Source organism: Anthonomus grandis, chromosome 14 (assembly GCF_022605725.1).
Source record: "Anthonomus grandis grandis chromosome 14, icAntGran1.3, whole genome shotgun sequence".
Lineage (NCBI taxonomy): Eukaryota > Metazoa > Arthropoda > Insecta > Coleoptera > Curculionidae > Anthonomus > Anthonomus grandis.
Genome location: NC_065559.1, coordinates 1,473,881 through 1,490,026, shown reverse-complemented (window position 1 = coordinate 1,490,026; position 16,146 = coordinate 1,473,881). Strand labels below are relative to the sequence as shown.

The 16,146-nt window shown below is 28.6% G+C and overlaps 1 protein-coding gene across 3 annotated transcripts in view; it reads right to left on the bottom strand.

Moving 5' to 3' along the window:
* Positions 1 to 16,146, bottom strand: part of LOC126744515 (carbonic anhydrase-related protein 10) — a 440,398-nt gene that overhangs the window by 62,004 nt on the left and 362,248 nt on the right. For all 3 annotated transcript variants that reach the window (XM_050451949.1, XM_050451950.1, XM_050451951.1), the window contains one exon: positions 9,783 to 9,849. In XM_050451949.1, the coding sequence (XP_050307906.1) occupies positions 9,783 to 9,849 (67 nt within the window). The remainder of the gene's footprint in view (positions 1 to 9,782; positions 9,850 to 16,146) is intronic.

The following is a 16,146-nucleotide window of genomic DNA, read 5'->3' as shown; positions in this document are numbered from 1 at the left end:
TCCAATCCATTGATGGTACTACGTAACAGTAATTCAAATGGAACACTTTTTTATTGCAATTTAAAAATTCTTGTCCCGCTTCGCTTTGAATTATGATCATTAATTCGTTTTGAACAAAAATAGGTCAACTTCTGATTGCCATATTTTTTGTTTCTCAACTAGTTGGATGAAGCCGAGTATACTGACGTCTAGCTTTATCCTTTCGCTATAACTGGCCGTAAACCGCTTTGCCAAAGTCAGCGATGCAGCTGAATTATGGCTATCAGAGTGGGACTAGTTTTCACCATTTAAAAAAAAACAATTTTTTTGACTTCGTAAGTAGGCGATTTGGCAAATAGTTGGCTGTCACTATTGCTTCCCCCCAATATTTCTTTGATAAATACGCATCGATTAGCATGCACCTAGCCATCTCGACTAGCGACTTATTTTGTCTCTCTGCAACCCTATTTTGTTCTGGAGAGTACCCCGCCACCCCTGTCTGACCTAATTACTTTCGGAACCCTGCCTAACTGGTTACTCGTAAATTCTATAAACTCTTTTATACATTTTACAGTTTCATTTTTATGATTTAATATATATATAGCTGCATACCTTGAAAAGTCATCAATTAGTGTTATTTTTACCCCCTGGAGTAACAGTCTTCATGGGACCGCAAACATCTGTATGTATATTAAGTCAAGAATATTAAATGTATTGATTTGAGAAAATTTCGGGAAACTCTTACGAATAATGTTACCTTTTACACAGCAGTCACAAGTTTAACCTAATCCTATAATCCTTAATATTAATCTAAATTGCCATTTTCCTTTCCATTAAGTGTTTAACTGCATCCATGTCCCTGTGTCCAAACCGTCGATGCCATCATGTATGCTGACGATCACTGGAATGCTCAAAAACACTCAGTGCATGGTCCACAGTCGAAAGCTTGTATAAGTCGGGTGATGGCATCACTTTTCCGCGTAAAGCGATTTTGCACTGATTTTTATCGAACTGCACATCATATCCTGCACTTGTTAGCTTTTTCACAGATAGCACGAATCGCGGCACATACAAAACATTGACAGCGCTTGCACGGAACGTTACAAAAGACTTGATTCAGCTTTTGCTGCTTCAGCACCTTTAAAACAACGAAGACGACGGCGATTTCCAGTATGGTTTTCAAAACAAATCATTTCTAATATCTTTAAGAAGGAAAAAGCATATCGTGATTATAGATCCTCTCCAACTGAATTTAATCTTTCCTGATACAATAGGCTTCGTTAGACAGTAAAATCTCAAGCCCGTGAGGCCTATTGCCGAGGAGAACATTGTCACTGATCCCTCATCGTTTTGGTCTTTCGTTAGAGCTAAGAAAGGTCACTCTTCACTTCCGTCTATCATGTGCGATGCCAATGGTAATTCTTTTCAAGGAACCAAAAATATTGTGCCAGCTTTTGCCAAACTTTTTCAGAATGCCTATAAAGATCCAATCGACCTCGTAGAAACCTATCCTCCTTCTAATTCCTCAGACCTCATTGACATTCTTCCATCAATTACCACTGAGGAAATTATTGCTGCTAGTCGGAGGCTAAAAAATAAGTTGACAGCCGGTCCAGATGGTGTCCCAAGTTTTGTGGCTAAAGACTGCATGTTTGTCCTTTGTCAGCCTTTATGTCATATTTTTAACCTTATTTTGAAAACTGGAAAATGTCCAGGCGTCTGGAAATGTGCTAAAGTAATACCAATTCACAAAAAAAGACGATATAAACAGAATCGACAACTACCGACCTATCTCCTTTTGAAACTATTGTTTATAACAGAATTCTTCCCCAAGTTCAATCACTACTCTCTATAGATCAGCACGGTTTTATTCCTAAAAGGTCGTGCATCACTAACCTCTGTAATGTGACTCATTTTATTTCTTCAGCCCTCGATAAAAAAAGTCACGTTGATGTGGTGTATACTGATTTCAGTAAGGCTTTCGATCAAATAATGCTGGAAAAATTGAACAAGCAATTCAACTTCTCAGAAAGGCTAATTTCGTTGCTTTTGTCATACCTTATTGACCATCTACAGTTTGTTGAGGTGGAAGGTTGCAGATCTAATACCTTTGTTTCAAGTTCTGGGGTCCCACAGGGATCCAATCTCGGCCCACTTCTTTTTATCTTTTATAGTAATGATCTTATAGAATTGATTTTCTGCCTTAGACTAGCTTATGCTAATGATCTGAAAATATTCTGGTGTATCAATAGTATCTTGGACTGCTTGTTCTTACAAAGTAACTTGGATCTAATTAGGGGGTGGTGCAGTCTTAACATCTCGAAATGCTGTGTGATCTCCTTTCACGGAACCAAGGATCCTGTTTTGTTTAATTACCATATAGACAATCAAATCCTCTGTAGAAGTACTTCTATTAAAGATCTAGGGGTTGTATTCGACGATAGGCTCACATTTGTGCCACATATTGAACAGACAATGACCTCCTCGTTGAAACTTCTGGGTTTTGTCATTCGAAATAGCCGACTCTTTAACAACTCAAACTCAATAAAACTATTGTACTTTTCCTTTGTTTGATCAAGACTGGAATACGGTTCCTTGGTACGAGAGTGTTCAGAGAAGGGTTTTAAAGTTTCTGATGTTTCGTGAGGATGGAATATATCCTGTTAGGGGACATGATCATGATCTGATGTTAGGTAGATTTATTCTGCAATCTCTGGCCATTCTTATGGAAGTTGGTCAATAATCAAATAAATTCTCCTCCTCTCTTGAACGATATTCTATTTCATGTACCACGATTTGCTTCTAGAGCAAATATCACTTTTGCTTTAGATCGCGCCAGAACTAACATTAGGTTTCAGGATCCCGTATATCAAATGTGCAGAATTTTTAATTTAGTATCATGAACTTGTGATATATTCGTATGCTCCATAAAGGATCTTGTTTTGTCTTTGACAAACCAATAGTTACCATAATTCCTTTTCTCTTCCTTTTTTCCCTTGTCCCATGAATCCTTTTCTTTATTCATTCTAATGTTAATTTACATCTCCTTTAATTTTGATATATAGATGATGTTACTATAGTAATTTAAGTTTTCTTTCTTTTTGTTATTTAATTTATAGTAATTTAATACTTGTTTACACTTTTAAAATATTAATTGTAGATTTTCCTGTAACTGGGCCTTACCTGTTGAAAATAAACTGCTAAATAAATAAATAAAAGCATAAAAAAATTTTAAAATTTTTTAAATTTTCCACTCCGGCACCAGTCGCACACTTAATGAGTCCTGTTCCTATACCCTGAACCTCGGAGTGCTGCCCTTTCTCCTCTAACCTCACAACGCCCTTTCTGCTACCGTCAAATTGGGTATAAAATCGTTTGTAGTTTACCATGTGGCTCGAAGCTCCCGAGTCCACATACCACGAAGCCAAATTCCTTTTTTCGTCATTTGAGCTATCATTAACCATAAAACATGCATCATCAGTATTACTTTCAGGGACCTTATTGGCCTTTTCCTTTTTAAACCCTTTGTACTTAAAACAATCTCGTTTAAAATGGCCTTTCCTGTTACAAAAATAACACTGCTTTACTTCTGTGCTTGCAGTACCATTATTTTTGTTACCCTTAAGCCTCGTGTCCACATGCAATTAACTTGCGATAGTTCTTTACCAAGTAACTTGCTGGAGTGTCTACACTTTATTTCAATTATTTTCAAATTTATTTGGGCAAGTTACTCAGCAAGCTTTACTTGCTGTATTTCTTTAAGTGAAACGTGTACACTAGTTTTGTAAATATGTCATCTCGGCAAATAGCTGCTGCGGTTGTGATAAAAGAGAAAAAGGAAAAAAATAAAAGAAAAATTTGGGTAAGAAAATGGATTCAGCGTAGAGCTACTTTAGGATTACATGAGAAGTTACTTAATGAGTTAAGAATGGAAGACCCACAACAGTTGAAAAACTTTCTACGAATGTCTGCAAAAGAGTTCGATTTTTTGCTTGGTTTGGTGCAGGAAAAGATACAAAAATGCAACAGGCCATTAGACCAGAAGAACGCCTGTCTTTGACACTTCGCTTTTTATCCACAGGTAATTACTTAGAAAGCTAAATATATATACTAAAATAAATATTATATTTTACAACAAAATTGTAAAATTGTAATTCTATACTGTTGAACTGTAGATTTTTTAAAATGTCAGACATTTTAATTGAAATTATGCCTCAACTACCTGGAATAATTAATTATTTTTTAAATAACGGTTAAATAAAAATTTTTTACACTTATAGGCACTTGAGTTGCAGATTTTCTTTAATTCCATAAACTCTAATTAAAATTATATTTTAATAACCCTTGAAATATTTAATTCATTAATTGACATCTGAGTTAACAGTACTTTGTAATTCTAGGCCGTTGAACTGTAAATTTTCTAAAATGTCAGATACCTTAATTGAATTCATGCGTCAACTGCTTGGAATATTTAATTAATTAGGTTTTAGTTAACATTTATATTAAATAATTTTTTAAGTTTAGGCAGTTTAGTTGTAGATTTTTTTTTTTATTTCAGACATTTTAATTAAAATTTTATTTGAATTACCCTTGAAATATTTAATTAATTAGTTTAGAGCTGACACTTGAATTCACTATATTTTGTGACTATATATTAACACTTTAATTAAAGTCCTGCCTCAACTGCCTGGACTAATTAATTAATTAGTTTATAAATAATGTGTAAATTAAATACATTTTACAATTCCAGGCAGTTGAGTTGTAATTTTTTTTTTAATTCCACGGACTCTAATTAAAATTTTATTTCAAATACCCTTGAGATATTTAATTAATTTATTTTAAATTAACGTTTAAATTAAATTATGTTGCAATTCCAGGCAGTTGAGTTGTAGATTTTTTTTTAATTTCAGGAACTGTAATTAAAATTTTACCTCAACTACCTCTGAAATAATAAATTAAACAATTTAAAGCTGACACCTAAGTTAAAATTGCTTTTTAATTCTAGAAAGTTGACCTGTAAATTTTTTAAAATGTCAGATATTTTAATTGAAGTCATGCCTCAACTGCCTGGAATAATTAATTAATTAGGTCTTAAATAACGTGCAAACTAAATATATTTTACAATTCCAGGCAGTTGAGTTGTAATTTTTTTTTTAATTCCAGGCACTCTAATTAAAATTTTATTTCAACTACCTCTCAAATAATTAATTAATTAGTTTAAAGCTTACACCTACGTTAACATAATTTTTTTATTCTAGGTAGTCAACCTGTAGATTTTCTAAAATGTCAGACATTTTAATTAAAGTCATGTCTCAACTGCCTGGAATAATTAATTAATTAGTTTTTAAATAACGTTTAAATTAAAATATTTTATAATTTCAGGCACTCTAGTTGAAATTTTATTTTAATTACCCTTGAAATATTTAATTAATTAACTTAGAGCTAACACCTAAGTTAACGTTATTTTTATAACTTTACGCAGTTAACCTGTAGATTTTCTAAATTTTTGTTAGACACTTCACCTGAAGTCATGCCTCAACTGCCTGGAATAATTAATTAATTAGTTTTTAATTAATTAATGTCTTTGACACTTCGCTTTTTAGCCACAGGTAATTACTTAGAAAGCTAAATATATATACTAAAATAAATATTATATTTTACAACAAAATTGTAAAATTGTAATTCTATACTGTTGAACTGTAGATTTTTTAAAATGTCAGACATTTTAATTGAAATTATGCCTCAACTACCTAGAATAATTAATTATTTTTTTAATAACGGTTAAATAAAAATTTTTTACACTTATAGGCACTTGAGTTGCAGATTTTCTTTAATTCCATAAACTCTAATTAAAATTATATTTTAATAACCCTTGAAATATTTAATTCATTAATTGACATCTGAGTTAACAGTACTTTGTAATTCTAGGCCGTTGAACTGTGAATTTTCTAAAATGTCAGATACCTTAATTGAATTCATGCGTCAACTGCCTGGAATATTTAATTAATTAGGTTTTAGTTAACATTTATATTAAATAATTTTTTAAGTTTAGGCAGTTCAGTTGTAGATTTTTTTTTTATTTCAGACATTTTAATTAAAATTTTATTTGAATTACCCTTGAAATATTTAATTAATTAATTTAGAGCTGACACTTGAATTCACTATATTTTGTGTTAATAATTAATTAATTAGTTTATAAATAATGTGTAAATTAAATATATTTTACAATTCCAGGCAGTTTTTTTTTAATTCCACGGACTCTAATTAAAATTTTATTTCAAATACCCTTGAGATATTTAATTAATTTATTTTAAATTAACGTTTAAATTAAATTATGTTGCAATTCCAGGCAGTTGAGTTGTAGATTTTTTTTTAATTTCAGGAACTGTAATTAAAATTTTACCTCAACTACCTCTGAAATAATAAATTAAACAATTTAAAGCTGACACCTAAGTTAACATTATTTTTTAATTCTAGAAAGTTGACCCGTAAATTTTTTAAAATGTCAGATATTTTAATTGAAGTCATGCCTCAACTGCCTGGAATAATTAATTAATTAGGTCTTAAATAACGTGCAAACTAAATATATTTTACAATTCCAGGCAGTTGAGTTGTAAATTTTTTTTAATTTCAGGAACTGTAATTAAAATTTTATTTCAACTACCTCTCAAATAATTAATTAATTAATTTAAAGCTTACACCTACGTTAACATAATTTTTTTATTCTAGGTAGTCAACCTGTAGATTTTCTAAAATGTCAGACATTTTAATTAAAGTCATGTCTCAACTGCCTGGAATAATTAATTAATTAGTTTTTAAATAACGTTTAAATTATAATATTTTATAATTTCAGGCACTCTAGTTGAAATTTTATTTTAATTACCCTTGAAATATTTAATTAATTAACTTAGAGCTAACACCTAAGTTAACGTTATTTTTATAACTTTACGCAATTAACCTGTAGATTTTCTAAATTTTTGTTAGACACTTCACCTGAAGTCATGCCTCAACTGCCTGGAATAATTAATTAATTAGTTTTTAATTAATTAATGTCTTTGACACTTCGCTTTTTAGCCACAGGTAATTACTTAGAAAGCTAAATATATATACTAAAATAAATATTATATTTTACAACAAAATTGTAAAATTGTAATTCTATACTGTTGAACTGTAGATTTTTTAAAATGTCAGACTTTTTAATTAAAATTATGCCTCAACTACCTGGAATAATTAATTATTTTTTAAATAACGGTTAAATAAAAATTTTTTACACTTATAGGCACTTGAGTTGCAGATTTTCTTTAATTCCAGGAACTCTAATTAAAATTATATTTTAATAACCCTTGAAATATTTAATTCATTAATTGACATCTGAGTTAACAGTACTTTGTAATTCTAGGCCGTTGAACTGTAAATTTTCTAAAATGTCAGATACCTTAATTGAATTCATGCGTCAACTGCCTGGAATATTTAATTAATTAGGTTTTAGTTAACATTAATATTAAATAATTTTTTAAGTTTAGGCAGTTTAGTTGTAGATTTTTTTTTTTATTTCAGACATTTTAATTAAAATTTTATTTGAATTACCCTTGAAATATTTAATTAATTAGTTTAGAGCTGACACTTGAATTCACTATATTTTGTGACTATATATTAACACTTTAATTAAAGTCCTGCCTCAACTGCCTGGACTAATTAATTAATTAGTTTATAAATAATGTGTAAATTAAATACATTTTACAATTCCAGGCAGTTGAGTTGTAATTTTTTTTTTAATTCCACGGACTCTAATTAAAATTTTATTTCAAATACCCTTGAGATATTTAATTAATTTATTTTAAATTAACGTTTAAATTAAATTATGTTGCAATTCCAGGCAGTTGAGTTGTAGATTTTTTTTTTAATTTCAGGAACTGTAATTAAAATTTTACCTCAACTACCTCTGAAATAATAAATTAAACAATTTAAAGCTGACACCTAAGTTAACATTATTTTTTAATTCTAGAAAGTTGACCCGTAAATTTTTTAAAATGTCAGATATTTTAATTGAAGTCATGCCTCAACTGCCTGGAATAATTAATTAATTTGGTCTTAAATAACGTGCAAACTAAATATATTTTACAATTCCAGGCAGTTGAGTTGTAATTTTTTTTTTAATTCCAGGCACTCTAATTAAAATTTTATTTCAACTACCTCTCAAATAATTAATTAATTAATTTAAAGCTTACACCTACGTTAACATAATTTTTTTATTCTAGGTAGTCAACCTGTAGATTTTCTAAAATGTCAGACATTTTAATTAAAGTCATGTCTCAACTGCCTGGAATAATTAATTAATTAGTTTTTAATTAATTAATGTCTTTGACACTTCGCTTTTTAGCCACAGGTAATTACTTAGAAAGCTAAATATATATACTAAAATAAATATTATATTTTACAACAAAATATTTTTATTTTCATGAAAAGTAATTATAATCACAAAGAAAAAAGTACAATTTTAATTATTGCAGGTGATTCCTACCATTCTCTTATGTATTTGTATCGAATCCCTGTATGTACGATCGCAAGGATTGTTCCTGAGTGCTGTGCTGCAATTGTGGAAGCTCTAGAAAAGGAATATTTAAAGGTATGTCTATAATTTTAATTGCTGTTGTACCTGTGTAAATTGTCTTGTCAGTATAGGGCTGCACAGTATTGGAGCTGCTCTGAACGTAGGGATCTAAGCTTCTGGTGATATTCCTTTAGTGCTTCCCACGCATCACATGCATATTCTTTATTTCTGATATGCACTAATTGACTAACGTCGACAAGTAAGGCTATTATAGTTGACATCTTATCATTTTGTTTTTTCCGGGTAGTGTCTCGACTTTCTTCTGCTGGTAATACACTCGAAACTACTCCCCATAAGTCAGCATTGATAAGCAACCTTTTTACTAAATAACTCCAATACTGATAGTTCTGACCATTTAATTTTTCGACGTTATGCTTTGCACTTTCCGCTATTATTCCGGCTTTCCACAAAACACGAATACTAATTGCGATTGTACACTTTTTATTATCTTTATATGGGTGAGCTAACGCGACGTACCTGGACCCATAACCTGTTCGAGTTAGAAGATAATAAAAGGCACAAAAAAATATATTGTATAATGATTTATTAACCGAATATTATAAGAACTGTTAGAAATTAAGATGTTATTTCAACCTTATAAACTTACAGACTAAATACGAACGAAAAACCACATAATCCATATAGTGTTATAAAATTATAAAAAAAGTGCTTAAGCTGCGGTATCTCGATAAAAGTCCCCGAACCCATAAATTTGTTCTTAATGGTTATATTTTGAAATCCCGATGCCACCATAAAGACTGTTTATTTAAGCTAGATAAAAATAATTATTGTTGAATATTAGATTCGAACACTTAAAGTAGTCAGAAGTTACAGTACTTTAAGTAGTACACTTTTTATTTCGAATCTCTTGTCCCACATCCCTCTGAATAAAAATATCAAATTGTTTTTGAAAATACATAAATTATATAAATGAACATATTAAAAAAACAACATATAAAATGATACAAGATATATCTAATATTTAAAACAGAAATAAAGATTACAAAACTTACGTAAATTCACACATACTAGAGACTGGGGGTATTTATTTTAAAATTTTGCATTTTTGTTAGTTTATATAATTTATAAAAAAATTATAATCGACACATTCCAAAAAAATCTACGACCTACAAAAATTTCTCACTATATTATTCAAACATTCATCCTGGACACAATAAAAAAACTCCCTTACCTCCATATCTAATTTTATCCAGCTGATCCGTTAATATCCTGAGCTCCGGATTCGATAAATCACCCAACTGGAAAATTAAAAAAAAAACAACTTTAATTAAAAACATAATTCACTGTTTTATTTTTAATAATAAATCAACCTTAAAAAAATGAGTAAGCTTTAATGTTTAATTAAATCGATCTAATGCACCAAAAAAAAAAACGCAAAAACTCCTTTTAATTAGGCAAAAGCGTTTAACTAATTAAATTTTACTTAATTAGTAAGTGCAACCAACGGGAAGTGTTAAACTTTAGCTAAAACAACTTCGGTACTATAAGGAAACTTTTAAGGGACAAAAAATTGGATAATCAAAGGGTTTACTTATCGTGTTTTCTTTCTCTCTAGTTTTCCAATAGAATTTCTCTAAATTATCTGTTTATATTTTAATAAGGCATTTTTAATAACATTTTCCTGTGAGATCGTATATAGATCGAAAGTCAATATATGCCATTAAAATAGGCCCTAAAGCACACGGTATTAATGCCTTTAAACAGAACTTGTAATTTTCGATGCAGGTGCTTCTCCATATATACTCGATAAAACCGGGCTAAAACGTCGGTTGAAACTGTTTACTTTCGCTTACTTGAAATTTATTACCTTTTGGATAATTTAACTGCTTTTTATTGTTTGCTTAACTCCCTATTAACTTCCGGTAAATAAGGAAAAGTAAAGTTGTTTTTTTTTTTTTAACTATACAGTGGTGGAAACTAAACAAAACTAGCATAATTAATTTTTTACATCAAATCGCTCCCTAGCGATTTTTTTATTTTTTTTTTCATAAAACGATTTCGGTTAAACTGAAAAATGTCACGTATTTTGACCGTAGGCACATCGAGTGAAATTCCGATCGGTTTAATGTGCTTTTTGGGGTGTTTTCTAGCTGGAAAAAAATGAGCGCGTTAAACTAGGGTATTACGCTTCTTTAAAAATAGCGGATTGAGGGTTGGTTTTTAAACCCTCGGTTATTGAGTAAAACGTGTTAAAAATAGAAATTTTTTTAATGAAATTTTTAGTCTAAGGTATTGTATACCTGTTTTAAGTTCAGTTATTTTTGGGTTGCAACTACAGTTAATTTAATTATTACAACAATAAATTGTCACAATCTGGTTGCCTGTGTAAGTACAGAGAAAAAGCCATCAATTTTGTTTTTTCAGTATTCGAGCTAAGCAAGTTGAATTTTCATTTTGGAAGCTCTTGTCCTACAACACTCTTAACATGTTTTAAAAATTCATTACTGTTTCATGAAACACTTTAAAAAAATAATAATTATACTTGCTTATAGCGCTATCCTTGTCCTATCTATTGATGGTACTACCAAAATTCTACCTTCAAGTAGTCCGGAGTTACAGTACTTTAACTGCTACATCTTTTGTTTGCAAATTCATGTCCTACATCGCTCTGAATAATAATTATTAACGTATTTGGAATATTAATTAAGGATGTCAACTAGGAAAGTATTCTCTCTTTATAGAATCAAAAACATTTATCTCAACGGTGATTTTAAGATTGATATTAATTAAAAAAATATTATATGCATGTATATATTTCTTCAACAGCTTGTAAATGAAACGATATTTATCAAATCAATGGTTTTTAGGCTTTTTTTAGCCAAAACCGTTAAGTATTTCTTTCCTTTATTTATTAAATATTTATTAAATCAATGGGTTTGACGTCAATTTTAATTAAGTACGACGATTTAATTTAAAAAAATGTTTTATTGGTCAACAGGTTATAAATTGAAAAATATGTATCAAATTAATGATTTTAGTGTTCCTACAGCCCTAAACTATTAAAAAATATTATTTTCTTTATGGGAATAAAAGCATTTGTTTCAACAATGATTTTCTTCTTTTTATTTATTCTCAGAAAGCTCTTAATTAATTTAGTAGTTAGTTAATTAATTAGTTTTTAAATTACGTTTTAATTAAATAATTTTACGATTCCAGGCAGTTGAGTTGTAAATTATTTTTAATTTCAGGCACTCTAATTAAAATTTTACCGCAATAACTTCTAAACTAATTAATTAATTAATTTAGAGCTGACACCTGAGTTAACCGTACATTGTAATTCTAAGCTGTTGAACTGTAGATTTTTTAAATGTGAGATACTTTAATTAAAATTGCGAGTCAACTGCCTGAAATAATTAATTAATTAGGCTTTAATTAACATTTAAATTAAATAATTTTTTAAGTCTAGGCAGTTGAGTTGTAATTTTTTTTTAATTACAGGCACTCTAATTAAAATTTTATTTCAATTATCCTTGAAAGATTCAATTGATTAATTTAAAGGTGACACCTAAATTAACGTAATTTTTTAATTCTAGATAGTTAACCTGTAGATTTTCTAAAATTTCAAACACTTTACTTGAAGTCATGCCTCAACTGCCTGGAATAATTAATTCATTATTTCTTAAATAACGTTTAAATTAAAATATTTTATAATTCCAGGCACTCTAGTTAAAATTTTATTTTAATTACCCTTGAAATATTTAATTAATTAACTTAGAGCTAACACCTAAGTTAACATTATTTTTTTAATTCTAGGCAGTTAACCTGTAGATTTTCTAAATTTTTGTTAGACGCTTTAATTGATGTTATGCCTCAACTGCCTGGAATAATTAATTAATTAGTTTTTAAATAACATTTAAATTAAATTATTTTATAATTACAGGCAATTGAATTGTAATTTTTTTTTAATTCCAGGCACTCCAGTTAAAATTTTATTTTAATTACCCTTGAAATATTTAAGTAATAAATTTAGACCTGACACCTGAGATAACAGAGCTTTGTAATTCTATGCTGTTGAACTGTAGATTGTTTAAAGTGTGAGATACTTTAATTGGAATTATGCGTCAACTACCTGGTATAATTAATTAATTAGTTTTTAAATTACGTTTTAATTAAATTATTTTATAATTCCAGATACCTAGTTGAATTGTAGATTTTTTTAAATTCCAAGCACTCTAGTTAAAATTTTATTTCAATTACCCTTGAAATATTTAATTAATTAATTTAGAGCTGACATTTGAATTAACTATATTTTGTAAAATAGGCAGTTGACTTATAGATTTTCTAAAATGTCAAACGCTTTAATTAAAGTTATGCCTCAACTGCCTGGAATAATTAATTAATTAGTTTATAAATAACGTTTAAATTAAATATATTTTACAATTCCAGGCAGTTGAGTTGTAATTTTTTTCTAACTCCAGGGACTCTAATTAAAATTTTATTTCAATTACCCTTAAAATATTGAATTAATTAATTTAAAGGTAACACCTAAATTAACATTATTTTTTTTATTCTAGGCAGTTAAGCTGTACATTTTCTAAAATGTCAGACACTTTACTTAAAGTCATGCTCAACTGCCTGGAATAATTAATTAATTAGGCAGTTGGAGATTTTTTTAAATGTGAGATACTTTAATTGGAATTATGCGTCAACTCCTGGAATAAATAATTAGAGCTGACACCTAAGTTATCATTATTTTTTAATTCTTGGCAGTTGAACTGTAGATTTTCTAAAATTTTAGACACTTTACTTGAAGTCATGCCTCAACCGCCTGGAATAATTAATTAATTAGTTTTTAATTAATGTTGAAATTAAATATATTTTACAATTCCAGGCAGTTAACTTAAATTTTTTTTTTAATTCCAGGCACTCTAATTAAAATTTTACCTCAATTACCTCTGAAATAATTAATTAATTAATTAGTTTAGAGCTAACACCTGAATTAAATTTATTTTTTATTTTAGGCAGTTAACCTGTAGATTTTCTAAAATTTCAGACACTTCACCTGAAGTCATGCCTCAACTGCCTGGAATAATTAATTAATTAGTTTTAAATTAACGTCTAAATTAAATATATTCTACAATTCCAGGCAGTTAACTTGATTTTTTTTTAATTCCAGGCCCTCTAGTTAAAATTTAATTTTAAATACTCTTGAAATATTTAATTAATTAATTTAGAGCTGACACCTACGTTAACATATTTTTTTCAATTCTAGGTAGTTAACCTGAAGAATTTCTAAAATGTCAGACATTTTAATTAAAGTCATGTCTCAACTGCCTGGAATAATTAATTAATTAGTTTTTAAATAACGTTTAAATTAAATATATTTAACAATTCCAGGCAGTTGAGTTGTAGATTTTTTTTTAATTTTAGGAACTCTAATTAAAATTTTACCTCAATTACCTCTCAAATAATTAATTAAAAATTTTAAAGCTAACACCTATGTTAACATAATTTTTTAATTCTAGGTAGTTAACCTGTAGATTTTCTAAAATGTCAGACACTTTAATTGAAGTCATGCCTCAACTGCCTGGAATAATTAATTAATTATTTCTTAAATAACGTTTAAATTAAAATATTTTATAAATTCAGGCACTCTAGTTAAAACTTAATTTTAATTACCCTTGAAATATTTAATTAATTAATTTAAAGCTGACATCTTAGTTAAAATTATTTTGTAATTCTAGGCTGTTAACCTGTAGATTTTCTAAAATGTCAGACATTTTAATTAAAGTCATGTCTCAACTGCCTGGAATAATTAATTAATTAGTTTTTAAATAACGTTTTAATTAATTTATTTTATAATTTTGGGCAGTTGACTTATAATTTTTTTTTTAATTTCAGGAATTTTAATTAAAATTTTACCGTAATAACCTCTAAAATAATTAATTAATTATTTTTGAGCTGACACCTAAGTTAACATAATTTTTTAATTCTAGGTAGTTAACCTATAGTTTTCTAATATTTCAGACACTTTACTTGAAGTCATGCCTTAACTGCCTGGAAGAATTAATTAATTAGTTTTTAAATAACGTTTAAATTAAATTATTTTATAATTCCAAGCACTTGAGTTGTAGATTTTTTTTTTAATTCCAGGCCCTCTAGTTAAAATTTAATTTTAATTACCCTTGAAATATTTAATTAATTAATTTAAAGCTGACACCTTAGATAAAATTATTTTGTAATTCTAGGCTGTTGAATTGTAGATTTTCTAAAATGTCAGACAATTTAATTGAAGTCATGCCTCAACTGACTGGAATAATTAATTTTAAATGCCTGGAAAAAGTCTGTTTTTATTCCAGGCAATTAACCAAAATTCCCTGACATTCCCACTTAAATAACACATGAACCTCAAATGCCTGGAATAATTCTGGTTTTATTCCTGACAGTTGATTACCTGAATTTCCTGATATTCTTACTTAAATAACACATGAATCTGAAATGCCTGGAATAATTCTGTTTTTATTCCAGGCATTTGATCACTTTAATTCCCTGATATTCCTACCCAAAAAAGAAATTAACTTCAAATGCCTGGAATAATTCAATTTTTATTCCAGGTAGTTGATCACCTAAATTTCCTGATAACCCCACGTGAATATTAAAAGAGAAAAAATATTTTAATCATTTAATAAGTATCCTATTAATTCCTGGTCGTATTTGGAAAATTGGCTAAAAAAATTTAGGAATCCCTGGAAGAATTTTAAAAATTGGTCAAGAAAACTGAATATTTATGTAATGATGTGCAACTCCTTTTTTTTTCCGAAAACTATTACATACTGATTTATGTACTTATGGTTGTATATAGTGAAAATTAAAAATCTTGAATTCCCTGATACTTCTACTCAAATAGCACATAAGCCTCAATGGCCTGGAATAATTCTGTTTTTATTCCAGGCACTTGATCACCAAAATTCATTGATATTTCCACGTAAATAATAAATGAAAAAAATAATTAAATAATTCATGAACGCTTGGACGTATTTGCAAAAACGGTTAAAAAATTGCAGGAATACCTGGAAGAATTTCAAAAATATTACGATAAAATAAAAAATTAATCCTTTTTCAGGAATATATCCATGATTGTGTATACTGATAATTAAAATTTATTCAGATCGGATAGGAGAGACACCAAAACTTCCCTTATTCAACAAAATGTATATGTGGCATCACAAAAAGGAAAACTCTAAACTCCGAAAAATTAACTTGTAAATTAAGTGAAGTTCTCGGGAGCAACAAGAGAGCCGTTATACCTAAGTGACTGTCTCCGAGTGAAACAGGAAATCTTCCTTTTCTTATGCAAATTGAACGACAGTTCGGTGAAGTTCCGCGAAGCAAGAAGTCTCGTCATGTAAATTGCCGCCCCCGCTACTACTACACTTTATTATAATTGGACTTTTATTATTTGATGCGCTACCCGAATTCCCTTTTTTAATATAGAACTTACCGTTTTCGTATTATGGAAATTATCGTTTTTTTTAAATATAAGGCTATAAAAACTACAGATTTCTCTAATAAAAGAGTGCTGAGATGATGTCCTA